The 22,983-nt window shown below is 43.1% G+C and overlaps 1 protein-coding gene across 1 annotated transcript in view; it reads left to right on the top strand.

The window, feature by feature from the left end:
* Positions 1–22,983, top strand: part of Dnah9 (dynein axonemal heavy chain 9) — a 349,307-nt gene that overhangs the window by 307,730 nt on the left and 18,594 nt on the right. The window contains exons 60-63 of the mRNA XM_036196748.1: positions 1,197–1,390; positions 3,880–4,028; positions 14,953–15,080; positions 19,401–19,628. Of these exons, the coding sequence (XP_036052641.1) occupies positions 1,197–1,390; positions 3,880–4,028; positions 14,953–15,080; positions 19,401–19,628 (699 nt within the window). The remainder of the gene's footprint in view (positions 1–1,196; positions 1,391–3,879; positions 4,029–14,952; positions 15,081–19,400; positions 19,629–22,983) is intronic.

Below are 22,983 nucleotides of genomic sequence, written 5' to 3'. Positions count from 1 at the left end.
AGGATTGGGGGGAGCACAGAGCCAGGATGTGTTTCTTTGGCTGGCTCTGGTTCCAGGGTCAGGGTGTGTTTCTTTGGCTGGCCTTTTTACCCTACAGGATAGGCACAAAGGTTGGGGTGGATCTGGGAGAAGTTGGGGGAAGGAGATAGATGTGGCTAAAGTACTTTATACTACTGTCAGAATGAAGTTTTCTGGAAGGAAAAAAATAGCTTCCAAGTAGTGCAAAGAAGGCTAGCAATCCAGGAGTGAAGACAGCATTGGGGTGGTAGGAGCTATGAATGGGCCAGGTTAGAGGCACCTGTGCATGGACAGAGGGTACACGACACAAGTTCCTTCCAGCTTCAGAGGAAGGAGTGCCCTGGCTTTCTTCCTAGACTTCCCAAATAAGGAGGAGGAAGAAGGGATAAGGCGCATGCTCTCCAGAATCAGACATCTACAAGTTGCGCGATTGTGAACAGCTGTAAGTGTGCTAAGAAAACGATACAAGGACATCCTGCTTTAATCTACAAGAGGATTGTCTGCTGACTTTGAACCAGACTTTGTAGAGCCTTAACAAATAAGAGGCATGACCAGCACAAGAAAAGGAAGGAGCCAAAGTTAGTGGAGAAGAGAACAGAACCTGAATTGAATTGGTAGAGTCAGGCACACCCCCAAGTTGATGCAGGAAGGCTCAAATGGGATGAGATGAAAAATGACACCTTGGAGAGGGGCATGAAATGAAGATGTGTGGTTCCTGTGTTCTGTATTTGAAGTTGATGCTTATGGACCCAGCAGTCCTTCGAAATGCTGCATTGACATTCTAGACACATTTGAGAGATAGATGGACAGAGTGTGGTGGTACAGTGAGTGTGAAAATGCAAGGAAGCCCCTCTGACTTAGGTGTTGGGGCTCTGGGACCTCAAAAACTGCAGCACCTACTTAGACCCATTTCCCATGGAACAGTGTGCTGCTGGGTATGAGCCAGTCACAAACATTTTATTTGCAACCACTGTATGATATTGGCAGGCAGTGTGTTATGGATGAACTTGCATATATTCTTCCTCTTCCTTGTCTTTTTCTAGAGGGAGAACCAAGACCAGACTATGAATGACATCTGTTTATGCAAAGAATGCCACTTGCCTCTCAGCCCTCTGCCCCCAATGCACAGCTGTCTAGAGAAACTGCATTTTAGAACAAGATTCTCTGACATTCCCTAGGCCCTTTCATCAATGGAAGAATTCTGCAATCTGGATCGAGACATTGAAGGCTCCGCCAAGAGCTGGAAAAAGTTTGTGGAGTCGGAGTGTCCCGAGAAGGAGAAGTTCCCCCAGGACTGGAAGAACAAGTCAGCCCTGCAGCGCCTCTGCATGATGAGGGTCATGAGACCTGACCGGATGACCTATGCTATGCGGTAGGGGGCAGGCCACAGGTTCTGGGAAGGCATGTGTAAAGGGCAATCTCAGGAAGACCAGCCTGGCATAGCTGAACTTCAAAGCCATGTTTATATAGTAATGGGCACCTTTGTACCATGACTAAAACCCATGAGACCAGTTGCCTTGGGTATGGCATCTGTTTTAGGTATGCCATTGGTTGTCTTGATGTCCTAATAGAAAGTTTGGGGGAGGGGAGATAATCATCAATCTCAGCATTGAAAAAGATGCCAATCACCAATAATATGAAGAAAGATAGAGGGATCCAGAAAGCATGTGGAGAGTCTACTTTTAGCATCACAGAAACAGAGAGAGAGAATTGGTTATATCCTTAGTTTGATAAATAGATGGCAGAGAATCAACAAGGATATTTGACTTCTAACTTCTCTGAGAAGTAGGATGACGAGCTACATGGAGTTAAAAATCAGAGAATGGCAAAGGCTTGAAAAGAGGACTGTGGCTAGAGAGATGGTAATGCATACCAGGCAAGTGTGAGGAACAGACTCTGGAACCTCAGAACCTACACACATGCTGGATGGGTGTGACAGCCTTCCTATAGGCCCAGTGAATGGGTGCAGAGGCAGAGATTCCCTAGAGCAAGCCAAAGCCAGTGAGGTCTGGGTACCAGTGAGAGACCCTGTCTCAATATGTAAGGTGGGGAGCAATTGAAGAAGCTATTCAATGTCAACTCTGGTCCTCCACAAGGACATGCACACATATGCATGTGCACTCATACACATGTGTGCATCCACAAGTATGTGAACATGCATCCATACACACATAACCACACATATGCAAAAAAAAAGAACGGGTTCATGAAAATGAAAGAGAAGGGGAATAGAGATGTAGCTCCATCAGTGTAATGCTTGCGGTATGCAGCCCAAGGTCATCCTCGGCTTCATAGCAAGTTTGAGGCCAGCCTGGGATATAGGAGACCCTGTCTCAAAAGAGAGGAAAAACAGGAGAGGGAGGAGCAAATGATGGAGGGATGGAGAGAAATCTGAGAAGAAATAAGACAGAAGTATGGCCAGGGAAATGTAAAGAATCCCAAAGCTAAACTTGTAGTGGTGCCAGGCATCACGATTGGATGTTTTTCCCCCATAGATGTAAGTGTCAGAGGTACAAGGCTCCCAGGCTAAAGTTCCATTGACTTCAAAGCAGTGAAATAAGAATTGGGAAAGGCAGGTTGGGATATGATTAGATGTCAAAGGCCATGGAGTCTACAGAGACAGAAAGCAGTTTAGTGGCCACTTGGAAAGTATCTGAATATAAAAGTTCTCCCTGGTGTAATGAAAATATTCTAACACTGGACTGTCAAGAAAGTCACACAATTTGGTAAATCTATTATACTTAAAGACATTACTTTTTAAGGAAAGGAATTAGAAGACACAGCATCTATGCTAGATAGGAAAGAAGTGAGAAGAAAAATTGGCTGATGGGAACTCATCAGAGGGGCCAAGAAATTGAAATTCCTGCACTTTTCATGGCACTCATTCAGGCAAAGGCTTGTTGAGATAAAGATATAGTACCAATAACTGTAAGGATTGAAGATTTTTGGACTGAGAATTGAATTAGCTATTTCAGACTTACAAACAAATTCCCAAGTAATGACATGCATTGAAGGATGGCCATGAACTGGGTAGAGGAGGGAGTAAGGAATGAAAATCAATTTGTTTGAGGTCTGTCCACACAGATATTGATATCACTCAGGCTGGAGAAAAGTTCATGAGTCAAGAGCCCAAGTGTTGAGTGAATGGGAAAAGTACCAAGTGGAATGATAGATGGTACTGGTGTGCGTGGCTAGTGGTGATACAGCCTGGAGAAATAAGTCTCAGTGGAGCCACACAAGTGGAAAGTTGTTGACGTGAAGATAACTATTAGACAGTGAACATTATGTGGCTACTGCCCACACTGAAATCCATCTAGTGCAAGCCCAACTGAGAAGGATACAAGAGAAGCTATGTCTTGGGGAATAGTGGAAGGGACCGTGAATGTCAGGAGTTTGTCCAGACATCAAGTAAGCTGGAAGGATTTGTTTCACATAAAATAGGACACTTTGGAAAAGATCATTGTGGGCAAGAGTGGGAAAAAAAAAGGAAGAACAGAGTGTCAAAGAGTCCTGTGGGACCTTAAATGTTGGACATGTTGGCACATGACAGGGATGTAGAGTAGGTTAGATTTAGCTGCCCATAGTCATTCAAAGATATTGATCCTAACAGTCTCCAAAAGGGTGAGATGATGTGAGAAGAGACCAGGTCTACAGAGGGAGACAGCAATGGTCTGGGTGGAGAGTGGTCAGGAGCCCAGATCTAGATGATGGCTTGGAGCTAGCAGTGCAAGACAGTAAGTGTTGACAAGTTGTGAAGTTGGAGCCAGTCCTCTCAACCCCATGAGCTTGAACATGCCTTTTCATTTCTAGAAATCTGTATTTCTCAAATGTTATGACACATACACTTATCTCCTCCTGCAGAGACTTCGTTGAGGAGAAGTTAGGAAGCAAATATGTAATGGGAAGAGCACTCGATTTTGTAGCCTCATTTGAAGAGTCAGGACCAGCCACTCCCATGTTTTTCATCCTGTCTCCGGGGGTGGACCCACTGAAGGATGTGGAAAACCATGGTAAGCAAAGCTTGCTTTGGAGCCAAGGGTGCAATAGTCCATGGCCTTCCATTCTTCAGGTCTGTTGCTTCCTCATTTCTACATTCAAGGTTCACTGTGTAAAACTCTGCCTTTGCAGGCCAGCAAAAGTCAGCCTTATTGCTAAAGCAAAGCCACAGCATCATGAACCAGAGAGAAGATTGGATTTCTTTTTAGCCATTCTGTGTAGACCTGTGATTCATGCTGTATATAGTATGAATAAGCCATCCAATTTTGTTCTTTGGTGTGTAGATACCTTGTCTCAGAATCAGCTTTTGGAAAGACTGAATTTCCCGGGAACCCCTGTCAAGTGAAGTTCGCCTGGAGCAGAAAAAGTGGGTCAGGTCAGCAATTAAGAGTACTTGCTGCTTTTGCAGAGGACCTGAGTTCAGTTCCCAGCACCTACATCAGATGACTCACAAACACCTGGAATCCTAGGACCAGGGAATGTGATGTCCTATTCTGGCCTCCAAAGGCACTACACTAGCATACAGTCACACAGATGCATACCCATAAATAAAGATAACAATAAGCATTTAATTTTTCTAATTAAATTGATCGTAAGTGTAAGAGCTTATTTGGGGACTATTAGTTCTGTTTTGTTGATCTATGTATGATGTCTGTATGCCAACTGCAATACTGACATTGGAGCTGTATAGTAAAATTTTAAGTCAGGAAATGAGTCTGCCAACATTTTTCTTTAAGATTGTTTCAGGTCCTTGTACTCTCTTGTATTTCCACACAACTTTTAAAATTGGCTTGTCAAGTTCTATAAAAAAAAAACTAAAGAGCCTGCCTGTACTGAATCTACCAGGTTTAAATGAATCCCCAGGGGTGTCTTGATCCTGGAGGACATGGGAATGGAGGGGAGGGGCTGGGGGGAAGGTGGGGGTGGGGGCGGGAGGGGGGAGGACAGGGGAACCCATGGCTGATGTATAAAATTAAAACACATAATGATAAAAAAATAAATAAAAAATAAAAAATAAAATAAAAAAAAATAAAGAGAAGTCCATTCAGATTTCAGTAGGGATTTCTGTGATTACCATGTAAGTCAACTGAGGACATGTGGCTAACTTAACAATAGGAAGCACTCTAATACATGAACGTGGATTGTCTTTCCATGTAATTTTTTTAAAGTTTGTTCCTTTTTGAACAGTATTGTACAGTTTGTAGAGTACATATCTTTCATTTGTGTTCATTATATTGTATGATGATTTTCTTAATCTCAATTTCATTGGTAGTGAAATTTTATACATAGACTTCTGTTAGAAAAGTTGCTAAACTTGTCTGTTGGGTCTCCTGTTCTTATGATGGAGATGCTTAAGGTTTTCTAGATACTAGATTCCATACACATGCACACACACATGCACACACACACCAACACACATATACACATACACACATGTACACATATGTATATTATATACACACATACATATACATGCAACACATACACACATACATATATATACATACATATACACATATACATACATACATATACACATATTCATATACACACATACATATACACACATACATACACATATGCACACATACCTTTATTCATATATTCATACACACAATTTTATAAATATAAGACTATGTTCTCTACAAGTAGAAACAATATCTTTTACAATCTGAATGCTTTTTATTTTTTTTTTCTTTCATAATTGCCCTGATAAGAATTTCAGTATGATATTAAATAAAAGTGGCTAATTTGGGTATCTTTATCTTGTTCCTAGTCTAAGAGAAGGAAGACTTTCAACCTTCCCTTTTGACTATGATAGCTGTGAATCTTTTGTAGACATCTTTCATCAGACCCAGGAGCTGCTTCTATTTCTTATTTGTTACAGTTTTTCTTTAATTGTGAAAACATTTTAGATTTTGTCAAATGTTTGATCTTCTTCAAGTGAGGTGGTAATGCAGGTTATTTTTCTTTGGTGTATGAATACAACATGTTATATTGCTTGTTTGTTTAATTAAGCCAATCTTGCCTTCTAAGGATCTCAAATGATCCTACTACTTAATTCATTTTCTACATTAACTAGATTCAGTTTGCCAGTATTTTGTTAAAGGATATTGGTAAGTATCTTCATCAAGGATATTGGCCTACCTTTTCCTTAAACTTTGTCTTGTTTTAGTTATAGAATAATACTAGGAATCTATTCATTTGACTGCAAGTATTTGGAAGTATTCCCTCCTTTTGTTTTGGTGTGTGTGTGTGTGTGTGTGTGTGAAGATTTTGTAAAGGATTGGTGGATTTGTCACATTTTCATCATCACAACAAAATACGTGAGGCAGCTAACGTCACTAAAAAAAAGAGGTGTGCTCATCTTTGAGGCTGAAAGTCTAATCAGCATAGTGTAGGTTCTGGTGAAAGCCCATGATGGGGTCCTCGATCATAAATGGGGGGGGAGAATCACAGATTCAAGCATCAACGAAGAGAGGAGAGGCCAGGCTTACTGGAGGTATGACAGACGGTCTTCTCAGAGAGCTCAAGGGTGGACCACTCAATGACCCAAGGACCTCTCACTATGTCCCACCTCTTAAAAGTTCCACAGCACCTCCCAATAATGCCACTCTGGCTACCAGGCCTCCAGTCAATTAGACCCTGGGGAAATACCCAAATGACGGGACCTGGCTTCCATGTCTATGAATGTTTCAGAGAACTCAGTGAGGAAGCCATTGAGCTTGGGCTTTTCTAGACAGGAAGTTTTAAAATTAAAAGTTCAGTCTCCTTGCCATTTTATGCCTAGTCTAAGTTTCAATTTCTCACTGAGTAAATTTCAGTACTTTGTTTCTTTCAGGCCCTTGGTCACGTCATCAAAGTCATGTAATTTGTTGGTAAATAAACATGTCTATAATGATATCTGTATTAAAGTGTTCAGTTCCTCTATGATATATATATATATATTAGTCTAAAACTTAGTTGTGTGTGTGTGTGTGTGTGTGTGTGTGTGTGTGTGTGTGTGTGTATACAGGTATGTGTCCATGTGAGTACATGCGTGTGAGTGCAGGTCAGAGGTCAACCTCAGATATCATTTCTCATGAGCCATTCATCTTGGGTTTTGTTTTGTTTTGTTTTGTTTTTTTGGTTTTTTTTTTTTAAGACAGGATGTCTGTGTTGAATGAGAATGGTCCCTACAGGTTCATGTGTCTGAATACTTGGTCCCCAGTTGGTAGAACTGTTTGAGAAGGATTAGGAGGTGAGGCCTGTTTGGAGGAGGTATGTCACTGGGAGTGAGCTTTGGAGTTTCAAAAGATTTGTGCCATTCCTTATGGACTCTGCCATTCCTAGTGTGTTCTCTACCTCCTGTTTGTGAACCAAGATATGAGCCCTCAGCAGCTGCCATGCCTTCATTCCATTATCATGGACTCTAACCCTCTGGATCTGTCAGCCCAATTAAACTCATTCATTGATAAGTTGCCATGGTCATGGTGTCTTATCCCAGCAATAGGGAGGAAAAATGACTAACATAGTCTGTCATTGGCCTGAAGTTCACCAAATAGGCTAGGCTGGCTGGCCAGTGGGCCCCAGAGATCAAATGATCTCTGCCTTACCAGCAGTAGGATTACAAACATGTTTATGTAGGCTCTAGGAATTGAACTCAGGTCCTCAAGCTTGCATGGCAAGCATTTAACCAACTAAGCCATCTCCTCAGCCCCAAAGAAATATTTTGCTTCACAAATCCTAGATAATTCTTTTTCACTTCCCTCTATACAAGCTAAGGCTTCCATTTTTCAACTGGGAAGCTGTGGTTTTGTTTGTCCATAATCAAGGCCAAGTGTATGGTCATTTTCCTTGTTCCTATCATTAATTCTATACATGCCTGATCTATTGTGTTCACATTTAAACTTCAGAATAATAAATAGCCCTATCCTAGTTAAGAAAAGTCCTCCTCTGAGACAAGCAGTGAGGCACATGCACATGATGTTGGGGAGTGGACATATGGGCCACTGGTAAAGGTCAGAGGACAACTTCATGGAGTGGGAGGAGTCAAAGCCATCTCACTGGCCCACTGACTTAATTAGGGTTTCTATTCCTGTGTTGGAACACCATAATCAAAAGCAACTTCAGGAGGAAAAGGTTTATTTTGCTTACTCTTCCATGTCACAGTTGATCATCAAAGGCAGTCCAAAAGGGCAGGAACCTGGAGGCAGGAGCTTAAGCAGAGGCTATGGAGGAATGCTGCTTACTAGCTTGTTCCTCATGCCTTGTTCAGTCTGCTTTCTTATACCATCCAGGACCACCCAGGGTGGTAACACCACCCCCTATGGGATGCCCACTCACATCTATCATCAGTCAGGAGTATGCACCACAGACTTCTCCATAGGCAACCTGATGGGGGCATTTTCTCAATTGAGGTTCCATCTTCCAAAATGACTGAAGCCTGTGTTACATTGATGTAAAAACTAGCCAGCACACTCATATTATCTGGGTTTTGGTTCAATGTTATAATCTCTAGATATCCTCAGAAGGAATATTTTATAGGCGTTTAAACCCATGTGAAGTTCAACTTTGTTTCATATGTAAATGGAGATTTTTCTTTGAGAACTTCCAGTTTTTCCTAGAGTTGCAAATTACCTTGAGAAAAGAAATAAATATCACTTACAATTATCACTAGCTTCATGCTAATTCTATGTATTGAAAGGCATTCTCTTTTTACTCCAGAAGGCATTCTTACTAGAGTTATTAACATCCTCTTACAATATGAATGAATTCTATTTTAGCTTTCTAGGAAGTTGATATCCCAGGGTTTATTTTATTTTCTTGATATTGTACCTTAATTATATATATATATATCCTACTTATTTCCTATTTCCCATCTTCATTTTGCTGCCACACATGATCAGAAGAGAATCCTAGGAAATAACCTTTCTGAACACTTGCTTGACCCCAGATTTCTTGGATAATTTTTCTGGGTACCAAATGATTACTACTTAGAACTTTGGCTCCATGTATCTGCTGTATTCTAGAAGCTGATTTTGTCTGTGAGTTTCTAAGTTAGGTGACCCATTCTTATCCCCTGGAACTTTGGGATCATCTGCTCTGTGTTCCATTCTCTCATGAGCTGTGTCTACCTGTGGGTCCTTTTTGCTCTACTCGAGGCAGTCTGTTCAAGGGAGAGTCACATCTTTGTCTAGCTTCACTCTATTACTTTTGGTAAATGCCACCATTAGTCAGCAAGAAGGAATAGGTCATCTTAAATAGCCCTTCCCCAGCCCTGTCAAACTGTCATGATTTTTCTTTGGATTCTGCTGAATGGCCATAATCTCTCACTGGATTTATCAATGACCTCATGACTCATTTCTGCTCTCCTTTCCAGAAAATCCTTTGCTACTCTGTGAGCCAAATCCCCTTGCTAAATCCCAAATCCTTCAATATCACTCTGCTCCTTAAAATGTTCTCCTGGACTCCCATCAGCCTAAAGGTTAAGTCAAACATCCTTCACATGATCAATATAGCCTGTAGGGCCTGGCCTTTCTGTCCAGATTTGAATCTTACTTACCAGACTCCCTCTTTTAGATTCTTGGCATTATTGTAAGCATTTCAGCAAATGGCTCTTTTCATATGAAATATCCTCAACAATGCAGTATTTACTCATTATTATCTTAGTTAGAGTTCCTATTACTGTGAAGAGACACCATGACCATGGCAACTCTTATAAAGGAAAAACATTGAGTTGGGGTGACGGCTTACAGGTTCAGAAATTTAGTCCATTATCATCATGACAGGGAGCATGGCAGCTGGGAGTATGGCAAGCATGCAGGCACACATGGTGCTGGAGAATTCTATATCGTGATCCAAAGGCAGCAAGAAGTGGACTACCTTACTGTGTGTGGCTTGAACATATATGAGACCTCAAAGCCTGCCGCCACAGTGATACACTTCCTCCAAGAAGATCACACCTACTCCAACAAGGCCACACCCCCTACTAATAGCCCTTTGGGGGCTATTTCCCTTCAAACCACCACACTCATCCTACAAAGATCAGTTTTTCCTGACTTCATCATTGTACAACCATTTGATTTTCCATTATGTAGTCTCATGGCACTCTCTTTATTTGTGTCACGGCACTTAATACAATTCTAATTTAATCATTCTGTCATTGCTGGGTGTTATGTTTGCCTGCCCGCTTGTCACTAAGAACCTTGGGGTCAGAAATCATGTCATCTTGGTCCTCATCTTACCAGAGTCTCACAATGTGAATAGCACAGAGAATTCACTCAGTAAATATTTGTTAAACGAATTAATGAATGAATATCATAAGAGACATTTATCATAACTGCAGTAGTCTTGACTTCCACACATTGAAAGAACTCTGCCTTCCTTCTATCCACAGGGGCTTTCTTGGTTTCAGATGAATAAATTTAGTTCCTCATTTCCATTCCTATTCTCCCTTTGAAAGCTTTCATATACTCTGTTTATGAGCAATTTTGTTCTTAGCCAATTGACCTCCAACTATTCCATCATGTTATTTGAAGCTTCCCGTCATCTCAGGCAGATTGGCCCTTGCCCTATCTACATTGTTTATCTGTCTCTGGCTGCCTTGCCTCAGCCTTGCCCTTGGCGTCATCTTAATGCATACTTCTAGCAGCACATTGCTGTTCATCAACAGGAGATCACTTAGGCACCTGTGCCCCTCTCTTTTCTTATCTCCCTCCCTGACTTCTTGATGGTTTGATTTATTTTCTAATTTTCCCATTTAGACATAGATTCTGGGCCTACATATTTCCCATTTTTTGAATCTAATCAGTTTGTCTGATGAGCCTGTGAAACAAAGCAAGGAGACAGTACTTAATATCCTGGTACTGATGGTGGTTGGGGAAACTGCTTGGGTCACCTGTGTGGATTCCCATTGTAAACTGGGGCTCACCAGATGATTCATCATATTCCTCTGCTTAGACCTTTAAAATATTAGTATCCCCTCATATCCTTAGACAGCTGGTTTATACTCTTAACTCTTACATTGATTTTTCTCCTTGGTTTTACTGTGGTAGTTATTTGCACTGGGTGTTTAAAGCCCCGAAAGTCAGATTGAAGACTTGTTTTCTTGCCTTCATCTACTTCTCTGCTGAAATGCATGCTTCCTCATACTAGCAGATCTATGAGTCAGGCCCAGCAGCCAAAGCTCGCCTCTGATCCTTGGCTAGGAATCTATACTTTTCTGGAACTGTGCCACTAGGACTCCTCCAGGATGGTCCACCCTGAGCACTGTGGAACAGGAGAAAGAAGGAAGGAGGGGGAAGGAAGAGGAGAAAGAGGACAAATAGGGAGACAAATAAGATGGGGACAAGGACCAGGAAGAGGGAGAGAGAATTGGATCTGCACTTCTTAACCTCTTGAACATGAACTCTCCCACGCCATTGCATCTCTCCTTGCACACTCTGATGAATCCCTCAACAGCACCTTACTTTTACTTGTCTCTTTTCTTGGCTCTTTCTTTGCACATTATTCTCTCTTTTCCCCGTGTTTTCTATCACCTAACATGCCTCCCTAGCCCCTCGGGTGACTGTGGGAATAAGAATGAAATCTCTGATGTGAGAAGACTTTGAAAAGATAAAAGCGAAGCAGCATGGACAGCAGGATAATGACGGAGATGCAGCTTCTGTTCTCTGAGGCGGCGCAGTGCGCTCTTTTCCTGCACCCCGTCACATCCTTCAAAGCCAGCTTCATCTTCATCTTCACACAGGCCTCTTCTCTGGTCTTTCAAGCGTCTGTAACAGGGTCTTGCTTGGACCCTTTCTCCTCCGTCCAAGTACTTGGCTCTGAGAAAATGATTGTAGCTGCTTCTGTTTGGTGATCAGAAAGCAGCTGTCTGCCCCACCTCTGGCTTCTTCTGCATCCTCTTGTGTGTGTGGCAAGCTCATATAGATTGGGGTAGGCTTCCACAGGTAAGTTCAGAGACGAAGGTTTCATCATCCACTGTCTTTGCAACCAGATGATCAGTATGTTGCTTAGGTCTCTCTTCCGCATTCCTAGCCCAGTTCTCTTGCCTTGGAGAGGCAGTGAAGCATGAGTTAGACTGGCCATGACTGGCCTCCAGAGGGCAGTGTGAGGATGGATGCAGTGTTGGTGTTTTTGGTGGTAGAGAACTGTGTGTGTACATGTGCCAGGGAGCGAGACAGATGTTGAAGATACAAAGAGACAGTACTGATGAGCAGAAAGAGGGTGCCTCTTCTATTAAGGGGGGTTGTGCACAGGAGGAGATACAGTGGCAACCAACTGAAGGGGTTCCTGCCAGAGCCGGGCATAGAAGAGAGGGGAGGGTAAAGTGATTTGCTGGCAATAGGAAGGATGCCCAAAAACAGAGGGATGGCATGGCTAACATCTGAATGCCTGAAAAGCTCTTCCAAGAGCATTGAGGCTGAGGGCCATGAGCTTGTGGTAGTACCAATTTACCAAAGGCATTTGTCACTTTTCTCTTTTACTAATGTTTGAGTTCACATGGAGCTAAAGGTGTCTAAAGGTTCCATAATGAAGATGGAGAAGGAAACAGTGGAGCTGACGATGTTATGAGATCATGGTTCAAATTCAGCATTATTAGATATGTATTAAACTAAGTCAAAGTGGTAATGGTGAAGATAAGGGGAAAAATGGAGGAGCCAGTAACCTGGCCATTTGATTGAAGTAGAGTCATAGGCGGAGAGGAAATCAGATTGAACCTGGGCGTCAGCTGTGATAGTCCTGAGGCTGCCTAAGAATAATAGCTTAGCCATGGCAACAGTTCTTGGTGATGGGAACATCCTGGGTGCAGCCCTTGGAAGAGGTAGCAGCAATGGGGCCAAAGTAAGTTCTCTATGGTTGAAGAGAATAAGGAGGCATGAAGGCGGATGTTAGCCAACTCATCCATAATGGCATTAATGACAATGGTGAAACAGTGACCAAGTTAAGCCCTTCATAAAAGTCAGTCTCACCAGGAAGCTAGCAGGAAGCACAGAACACGAAAGTTAGTAGCCAAAAGATACATGTATTAAAGGGGGAGGGAAGCTTTTTTTTAGCAAGTAGCAAGAGAATTCTAGAAACACATTCCCCTTTCTCAGAACACCATAGGTACATGGCATTCAAGAGTGGGCTCTTGGAGCTGTGGGATCCTCGCTGAGACAGTAGAGAGATGAAGCACCCTAGGAGAAGATAAATGGGGTCTACAGTACTTACATAGCCATCTAGGGAGGTAGACAGGTCAGAAACAGGAAAGTGGGTCACACACACAGTAAGGTGAGACCATGGAAGACATCTCACAAGGCAGTGTGAATGTGAACCTCATAAGAATATTAATACCATGGGGAACTTGCTAATGACCTACACGGTACCTATGGGCCTCCCAGCTGTGAATGAAAAGACTCTGAAATTTCACTTCACGCACCACAAGGCTCATGTCTGATATAGTCAGCTGAGTGTGGAGTAAACAGAGCCCCATCAATTGTCCCCCTTCCTACCACTTACAAGATCCATTTCTTTTTTGTCAGCCTGGATTGATGCAGATTGGTCCAAGCTGGCTCTGCAATACCAGGCTTTGTCTCACCATGACCCCTCCAGTCTGTCATTTTCCAACTAATCTTTATTAAGCGCCTCTGTCCCCACATCCTTCTCCAGAGAATAAAGGAAATAAATAGGGTCCTTTGTGAACAACAACAACAACAACAAAAAATCACGAAAGCCATCTAATAATCCCCACACCTTTTATCCTGGTGTTTGCTCCGGAATTAGTTGTTTATCTCCCCAGTTCTAAAGCTGACATCAAATGCTTGCCAGCTAGGATTTATTGAGTTTAATAAAGGTATTTCTTGGGTTCATCTCAGTTGAATCTATAGTAACTATTTCTCAATATAAAAACTCATCATCCTACTTGTAAGTAGTTGAAGGAGAGTACACATACGTTTTAGTATTTAAAAGAACTATCCAATATAAACTGTTTTCTTTTCAAAGCTCTCTTACACGAGTATCAAATTATACCTATAATTTTAGTTCTTCTGGAAGTAAAAAAAAATTGTACAGCTTTGTATTCTTTTTCTCTTTTTAAAATCATCTTCTCCCTCCTCTATTTCACCTTTCCAGAAAAATTGTTCAATGATTCCTCCATGGTATTACACAGTTTTATGATCCTTTTATGTAAAGAATGACATATACCTTTCCTAAACCTTATTGGATTGTGCTAACAGCTAATGTGTAAACAGAATTGGTCCTCTATATTAAGGTCATTTTTTAGGTTCAATTGTCTTTAGGCTTCAAGAGCAACTCCATGGCATTGGTCTTGCTCCTGTGGTATGGCTATGATATTTTATTATTATTGTTATTATTATTCTATCTTGTTTCCTACACTAACAGCACAATGTAACATTCACACCAAAACATTCACCCTGTTCTTGTTTTCTCTTTCTTCTCTCGACTTTCTTTCATGCAAGGATAACACAAAGCTTTCTATGTAGTGTAGATAGTAAAGGAGGAGGCTGATAGAAGGGAAGCCAGGACTGACTGAATTCTGCCCACACCTCCCTGGAAAGTTCCAAGGAAGATTGGATATATTCAGAAGATGAAAACCAGAAGGAAACATAGCCACATGACTGCCCTTTACCTTTTTTATATCAGTTCTTTGTGGACCAATGCCCAGTCTTCAAGTAGAAACTATGTAAGAGAATGTCAACAACCCTAAACCATTCTTGAGGGTTAGCTGATGAAGCAGGGGTGAGGTGATCTGGATGTAGACAAATGTTTCCTTTTATCTGAGTTTGCATATTGGAAAGATTTAGCCTCCTATGAAGGAGAAAGAAAATATGAGGCTTGGGTCTGGGTCCAGGCATACCTAGGTTTGAGGGATGACACCTGGAGACAGTTCTTAGGAATAGCAGCACGGATGATTAGACTCAAAAAATGATACTAACAATTCCATGTTTGTTTTAGGAAAGAAACTTGGATATACGTTCAACAATCGGAACTTCCACAACGTGTCTCTGGGGCAAGGACAAGAGGTAGTTGCTGAGGCTGCACTAGACCTGGCAGCCAAGAAAGGTCACTGGGTTATTCTGCAGGTACAACCCCTCCACCAGACCTAGATCACTCTTGCCTTTGTGTCTGTTCAGGCTGCGTCCCATAGACTCTGGGATTCCTGTGCCCTCTGACCCTCTTACCCACCTGTTCCTCCGTGACATTTTCCCCCTTCACTTCCTACCTGCTCTAACTCTGCTCAGTCTCACATCCTCTATGACTCTTCTTCCCCACACCTACTCTACCAGTGCTCCAAACAGTTCTGAGTTCTACTCACTAAAGGAAGTAGATTCCACTCTGATGTGCACTCAAGAAATTAGCATTTGATTAAAGGCCATAGCAGCTGGATACTTTCAGCAGCTGGTCTCTTCCTGTGAATGCCATGGCACTTTCCTCTCTGTTCTTTTTTCTGTTGTGTGATAAATTCTGAGTTACCTTAAGACTAAAAGTTAGCTTCTTCCTTGGGAGCTCGTGCTGAGATCTGGAAATGTGGAAACCTACTGCTGTGATTCCACAGAACAAGAGGGAGAGAAAAGAGCTACTACCCTTCTCTGGAAGCCTGTCCCCCATGCAGCTCATTTAGAAACTGTGGCTGAGTCAGAAGCAACAACTTATTATTCTTTTCTCTGAAAGCACTCTGCAGTCAATCCTATCAGGGCCTCCATTGGCATGCTGCTGACTGATTTGTTATGACATGTTCTTCACCAAATTTCCTTAGAGAAAATGATGTTTCTTATTCACCTTTACCATCAAGATCACTGCCTTAAACTGCAAAGCAAAAGCCTCTGGGGGAGGGGTAGAGAGATGGTTAAGAGTGCTTGATCAGGGGACCAGAGGTTCATTCTAGCACCTATGTCAAGTGGCTGGGACACCTCTTCTGGACTCTGCAGGCACCTGTATACATATATACATATTTCTTTCTCTCTCTCTCTCTCTCTCTCTCTCTCTCTCTCTCTCTCACACACACACACACACACACACACACACACACACACACCCCACAATAAATAAATAAATAAATCGTTTTTTAGAAAGCCTATTGGGTATGAGAGGGTAACAAGAGAATAGCGGTGAAGGTAAATATGATTAAAATATATAACGTGCATTTCCAAAACCTATTGGCAACAGAATTAATGAGGAAAACTAGAGAAAGAATAGCTACAAGATCCAGTCATCCACCCATCCTGACTTCATTACCAGGAACTTCATCAATCCCGATTACTCCCCCGCATCTTGCTGCTGATTTCTCCTTAACTATCCTCTTATTTATGGGGAGCCTAGCAGCTGAGAGGTCTGCCATTCCCTGAAACTCCTTTCTCAGGAGCAGTGGGATTCCCAGGAGAAACAGTGCCAGCAGCTGGCGGCCCCGCTTCCTCCATGTGCCGGGAGATACAATCCCCATGTCAGCCAGCAGACTCATCTGCCTGGCCTGCTCCCGGCCACTGGTGACTAAAGGAACCCAGGCTGCTGCCTTGGAAGTCGAAGTCTGTTTCTGTGGTTCTGCCTCCAACAAGGTTCCTCAGACGAGAAGCTGAGTTTCCTTCCTTAGCACCCACTGGCTACCCAGCACCCCTACATCTTAAGTTAATACGTTGTCTGTACTCCCTCAGAGTCTGAGCACAAAGCTCCTCTTTCATCCCTGGTGACAGGCATCTCCAAGGGAAACTGTTTCTCTGGATGAGACTGAGCAATCTGAAGGCTCTCCTTTTCCTCTTGAGTGAAACATTTGGGAATGTTGACTAGACATGACAGGTCTGAACTGCAGAAGAGGGGTTAGAAGAAAAGGACCCCTCAAAACATGTATCTTCCCGAGACTCTTAGATATTCTGGTTTTAATGTTTACCTGGTGTTAACAAGCATGGTGACACACGAATGCAACCCCAACAGTCAGGTGGGAGAGGTAGGAGGATCTTGAGTTTGAGGCCAACCTGGGCTAAATATCAGGTTCCAGGCTAGCATGGGCTATGTAGTGAGAACCTCTCTCAACACCCCACCAAAAAAAAGTTCCTGGAAGAGGAAAAACCATGGAAGTCATTCCTCTTTTAAAACTTGAAAACTGAGAGATGATAACCTTTTCAAGAAGAGTCCAGCATCAAGAGTCAAGGGCTTCCGAGAGCCTGTGACACTAAACTCTGGTTCTGGCCACTGTTTCCAGTGACTGAGATAATGCCATGACATACTGGGAAAAACTGCCTGAGCTCCCAATCCAAGAACAGCCAGCGATCTTCCCTAGGAGACCTGGCTTCTTAGGACCTGGGGACCGGCCAAGGCTCAGGAGTTCTCCACTCTTACTGGCTGAAATTGCTGTGGATTGAGTTTCCCCTATTCTAGATGTCCTGGGGATCCTTGAATACTCCCCAGAGTTCCTTCCACAGGAACCAGGTCTTCCTCCCAGCCCACCCGACTCTGACATGTCCTGTTCTGTGAGGACTTGGAGTTCTGAAGTACCTGCAGAACCACTCACTGCTAGCTTGCTGGTATTGCCACCTAACAGGAACCTTGGCTCTCCAGAAAGCCCACTGAACTCTGCTTCAGTCATGTACTTCTAAATGAATTCCTTAACAAATTTTCATTTCACCCTCTGCTACTAACCTTCACACAGCAGCTTCCAGTATAAAGAGCCCTTTCAAATTCATTGCCTATGGGTCTTTACAGAAACTCTGAAGTAAGTGTGGCAAGCATGACTGTTCCTTCTCTTTCTATAGAAAAGAAAGCAGCATTCAGAGGCCAAATTACTGTGGTCCTTGTACTGTATTGTGTACTGATCTGTGTATTTAAGGCTCTGCAAGCCTGCTTGCTCAAATATTGATTGAATAACTTCTATCTGTTCATCATAATGAAACGTTGCAAGGTTGCCAAAGGACCTACTTACTAAAGGGAAGGTGCTTTCTCCAAAGCAGTGTGCAGAACTCAGTGCTGGTCTTGATAAAAGACAAGAGTCAGGTTTGGGAGCAAAAGACAGGCTCAAAAGCTAAACAGAGAAACCTGAGATGTGAGTAGGGACCCTTGTGCACCTTGGACAGCAGTGTCTCCCTGTGTTTTGGGGGAGATCATTTTGGTGGCAATTAGCAAAATGGTTAGGTGAGGAGAAAGCTTAGTAGAGAGAGTTTGTATCAGTGCCTTTCCAACGTGAACATACATACACCTTACTAGAGGGTCTCATTAACATATAATGATTCAGTGAGTCTGAGTGGGTCCCCAAGATTCTGTTTCTTCCCAGCTCCCAGGTACTGCAGCAATGTTCATCCCTTTTGGATCTGAAGAGTTCAAATAATCCAGGCACCAGGCACTGGAGAATCAGACTTAAAATGTAATTGGATTTTAGACTCAAAGTACAGTCCCTCAACCCACAGTGTGGTATCATCTGGGAGCTTGTTGGAAATACAAATGGCCAGGCTCCACTGCAATGACTGAATCAGAAGCTATAAGGAAGGGCTAGCAATCAGTGAGCTAAGCTCTCCTCCAGGGGATTCACATGCAGTCAGTCAAGTCTGAGAACACAATGCTAGAAGATTTATGATTATCAAAGGCCAGGGTTCAGCTGAGTGATGCTGGGAGGTCACCGTTGCTGGTATCCCTAACTCTTTCTGTGTCGTGATTTTCGGCATTTCTGTCCCTGAAGGCTGTGTCTTACATGGCAGTCTGGGTGAACATAGGTCCACTGAATGCTTTAAAATGTATGTTACAGGTCTAGGGCACAGCTAAGTGAAAATGTACTTGCCTGGCTTGTGTGAGACTTGAAGTTAATCCCTAGCACCACCCAGAACAATTAACTGTACACTTAAAAGCGTTTGAGGTGGTTTTACATTGTGTCTCTTTTATTGCAATTTTTAAAAAATTACTTCAGGTTAAACCCAAACAATGACAACCCTAATAGTCATGCTAACACTCCTAGACAAAGAACTGTAGGTAACTAACCACTGCCAAGAGAGAGAAATAGGCTTCTCCAGGACAAGCCCCCAGGACCGAGTGGCCAGCCTTGAAATCATGTATATACAAGCAACACTAAACAGACTCGGCAGGTTGTATTTATATGTTCATACATTTGTGTGTGTGTGTGTGTGTGTGTGTGTGTGCGTGCGCGCGCGCACACGCGCGCAGCGTGTTGTGTAACAACAATAATCATAGAAAGGAGGTCAGGAATTGAGAGGGAGTGGGGGAGATGGTATGGGAGGGATTGGAAGGAGGGAAAGGAAGGGAGAAATGCTGTGATTATATCTTAACTAAAATTTAAAAATTACCCTCGACCCCCAAAATTTGAAGCTAATAAAAGATGAGGTGTCCCCTCTAGCTGCCCCCTGATAACTGTTTACTGCTAATCCATGTAAGCACGTGTCTACTTGGGGGTTTTTCCTTCCCAACAGAACATCCACCTGGTGGCCAAGTGGCTCAGTACCCTGGAGAAGAAGCTGGAGGAGCTCAGCGAAGAAAGTCACCCAGAATTCAGGGTCTTCATCAGTGCTGAGCCTGCACCCTCCCCTGATGGCCACATCATTCCCCAGGGCATTCTGGAAAACTCTATTAAGATCACCAATGAGCCCCCCACGGGCATGCATGCCAACTTGCACAAAGCCCTGGACAACTTCACTCAGGTACTGCCTGGGAGGGAAGGGTAAAGAGCACCCCACACCTCAAGGAGCCAATTGAAACCCAGTGGGAGAAAAGTGTGTGCCAGGGGCTGCCCATCAGCATTGACTGATGTGGGCAAATGTGTATCATCTGGCACTGAGTATCCCAGCTCTCAGTTCTCAGATATATCTCAAGGTGCTGAGGATAGGCCTTCTCTTTTGCAAGAAGGGACAATTTCATGCAAGTCTATTAACTAATATTTCAAAATGAAAAAGGGCCAGTTGCCATGCTTCTAATTAATGTAAAACATCAGGTCACACACTTATTAGCTAAGCACCCTGTCTTTAAGCAGGAAAATGATGTTCCATTCAGCTATTATCACTGGCTAGCTGCATCCATCCTCAGTGTTAGGAGATCAAATAATCTAGGTGTTGGGTAGTAGGAAGCTGGGCTTGGACTGTAACCAAAACTTATAAAGTGTGTTGTCTGGATTAGGAGCACCATCTGGGGACTCAATGGAAATGCAAACCCCCAGGTCCCCACTCCAGAGAATGAGGCTTACAGGGCTCAGGAATCCCACAGTTCCCATTACTTGGAATCTGAGACTAAAGCTGTGGAGGAGTTACTTAAAATAGAGTCAAGGAAAAAAGATTATATATGTGTGTATGTGGTATGTGTGTGAGAGAGAGGGGGGAGGGAGGAAGGGAGAGAGGGAGGGAGAGAGAGAGAGAGAGAGAGAGAGAGAGAGAGAGAGAGAGAGAGAGAGATGAGAGAGAGATGAGAGACATGAAAGCCGAGAGAAGGGCAGGGACCTGTGAAGAAGAAAAAGAGACCCAGGAGAGGGCAGTGTGGCAGGAGAATATTGGAAAATACAATGATATATGCATATGAAGGTGTCATAATAAGGCCTATAATTTTGTTTGCCAACCAAAAAGATTACCTTTTAGAAAAATCTAAAGCCAGGCCCATGGGTGGCTGAACCCTTCTGTGCAGTGTTTGCAGCTCAGGCCTCTTCTAGCTTCTCAGGGAGATACCATTTCTCATTGCTTCTCCCTGGCGAAGGGAAACACATGAAGGTGTTCATCACAGGAGCATAGGGGCAAGGGACCATCTTGAAGCCCCAGTGAGCTTTATTAGTATTTACGGAGAAGTTTCTGGGAGCTGTCAGAGGGTCTTTCTCTCTGATGTCACCAACGCGTCTCTGGTTTCCAGACATGCCAACGTCACAACCAGGAACTCTAAGTGGATCATCCCACACAGCAGGTCTGTATTAACCACCTGTGGTTACTAGCCCTTTAAAGAGCCTGCTTTAACTTACAGTATGGTGAAGACAATGGCAGAGTCTCAAAAGGTTTTACTGAACCCCATATTACATATACAGCATGGAAGTCACAGTCTGAAAAGGAAGCCTGCAGAAAAGCCTGAGAAGCAAAACTCGTCCATTCTCCTTTTCCATGTCTTTCTTCCCCCCCACTCCACCATCTAGCTCCAACACCCATTACCACCTGACAGTGATAAACTGTTGTAGGATTATTTTAGCTGGGTATTTGGGTAAGAAATACCCTGCCCGTTGCAAAACAGGATAGAAGCTAGGATATTCCCCTAGTCAGGGGCAATTTCTTTAATTTCCCCAGGTACTTAAACTTAATTAAATTCCTAGGTGTCAAGTACAGAGGTCAGACATCTAAATTTTCTATCTTTACTATTCCATGTATGGAGAACGTACATGCTTAAGTCTACATCCATATAGAGGGTGTGACAAGTGATCCTAATTAATCTTAACAATAAAACCCTGGAGTCAGATATTAAGGTGAAAGCTGAAAGATCAGAGAAGCAGAGCCGCCACCACTGGAAACTTCTTACCTCTAGCCATTAGTGACTTCTTACCTCTCTGGATCATCAGACCAAATTGGGGGGTAGGGGCACAGATCCTGTCTCCACCCACCTTATATTCCTGTCTTCACCTCCCTAATGCTGGGATTAAAGACAGCTAGACTAGTTCAATCTTGTGTAGCTCAGGGTCATCTTGAACTCCTGATCTTCCTACTTCCTTCTCCTAAGTGCTGGAATTAAAGGTGTGTGCTACCACTGTCTGGCCTCTATGGTTAAACTAGTGGTTAGCTCTGTCCTCTGATCTTCAGGCAAGCTTTATTTGTCAGAACACCAACAAAATATCACACAACAGTGCCCTCAGAAGCGTAGGTTGGACAGCAGCATCAGCACACATAGTGCCTATGAGCCAAGCATTTAAAATGGCAATGATGGAAAGTTTCATGGTTTGAATATTTTATACAGTTTTTTTTTTTCCACTTAGAAGTTGGAGGATAGGGATTGAACTCAGTGAGTCATTGTCCCTAGGCTTCTTTCCCTGTACTCCTGATGTCCAAACTTGGATAATACATAAGTGGAAATAAATCCGAAGAGATGTTCTCTCTTCCTGGCTGTTCCATCCCTGCCTCAAAAGGTTCATTCACAGTTTACAGCCACCTTAAGTAACTCATTCTGAGAAGGACAGATTCATGAGGCTGTTCATTGTTTACAGTGAAGGCTTTCATATATTCACCCTGCTCCCGCAGAGGTCCACTTTAACCACGTGAGGGATAAATTCCTTGGCCTCATTTGCGTTCCTGCTTCCCTGATACTTATGCTGTTTGGGGGTGATTATTTTATTCCAACTCTTATGTGAGTGTTTATCACGGTCAGCCAGTCTGGACATTAATGGCATTTGTGCTTAAAGACATTTTCCCACAGATTTTTTTCCCCTAAAATGTGTAAGAAGTAACAAAGCATCCTATAGTTTATGGAGAATTGCTCTCTCCAGAAAACAGTTGTTAATGTTTCACAAGGCAATATCTTTACCCTCCATACTATCTCTGACCCAGTGAGGACACCACAGAGACACCACATGTTCAGGAGGAGTGTATCCATGGGAACACGAGCAATATCAGAAGCTCCCACTGTTTCCTCTGTGGCCCCTGCTCTGGGTGAACACAGCCTAGGAGTGGTTCCTAGAAGAAGCATCGGGCCTGAACTAACCTAGTGGTGGGAGCCTGGAGAGCACCTTCTTGGCTCTAGCTACCACATCTTGCTCCAAAATGAACAGAAAAAAATCTCATTCCTGAAAATGATTTATTGTTTAATTTCAGAGGATCCAGAGATCGCCTCCCTATTATCCCTTCAAAATGCAGGCTTACCGGTGTCCTCCATCACCTCCATCATTGCCATACTCCTCTGAGTCCACCAAGCGGGACCTCACAGACTTCCTCTGAAGCAGCGCATGCTTCTTTCCTCCCCTCTGAGGATTCTTTCTGCCCTTCGCCATGGACCCCCATCTTTGCCCCTCTTCATGCTCTACAGTCACACACCTCTCCATACCGT

Source organism: Onychomys torridus, chromosome 8, assembly GCF_903995425.1.
Source record: "Onychomys torridus chromosome 8, mOncTor1.1, whole genome shotgun sequence".
In the NCBI taxonomy this organism is placed as follows: domain Eukaryota; kingdom Metazoa; phylum Chordata; class Mammalia; order Rodentia; family Cricetidae; genus Onychomys; species Onychomys torridus.
This window is presented reverse-complemented; position numbering and strand designations above follow the sequence as displayed.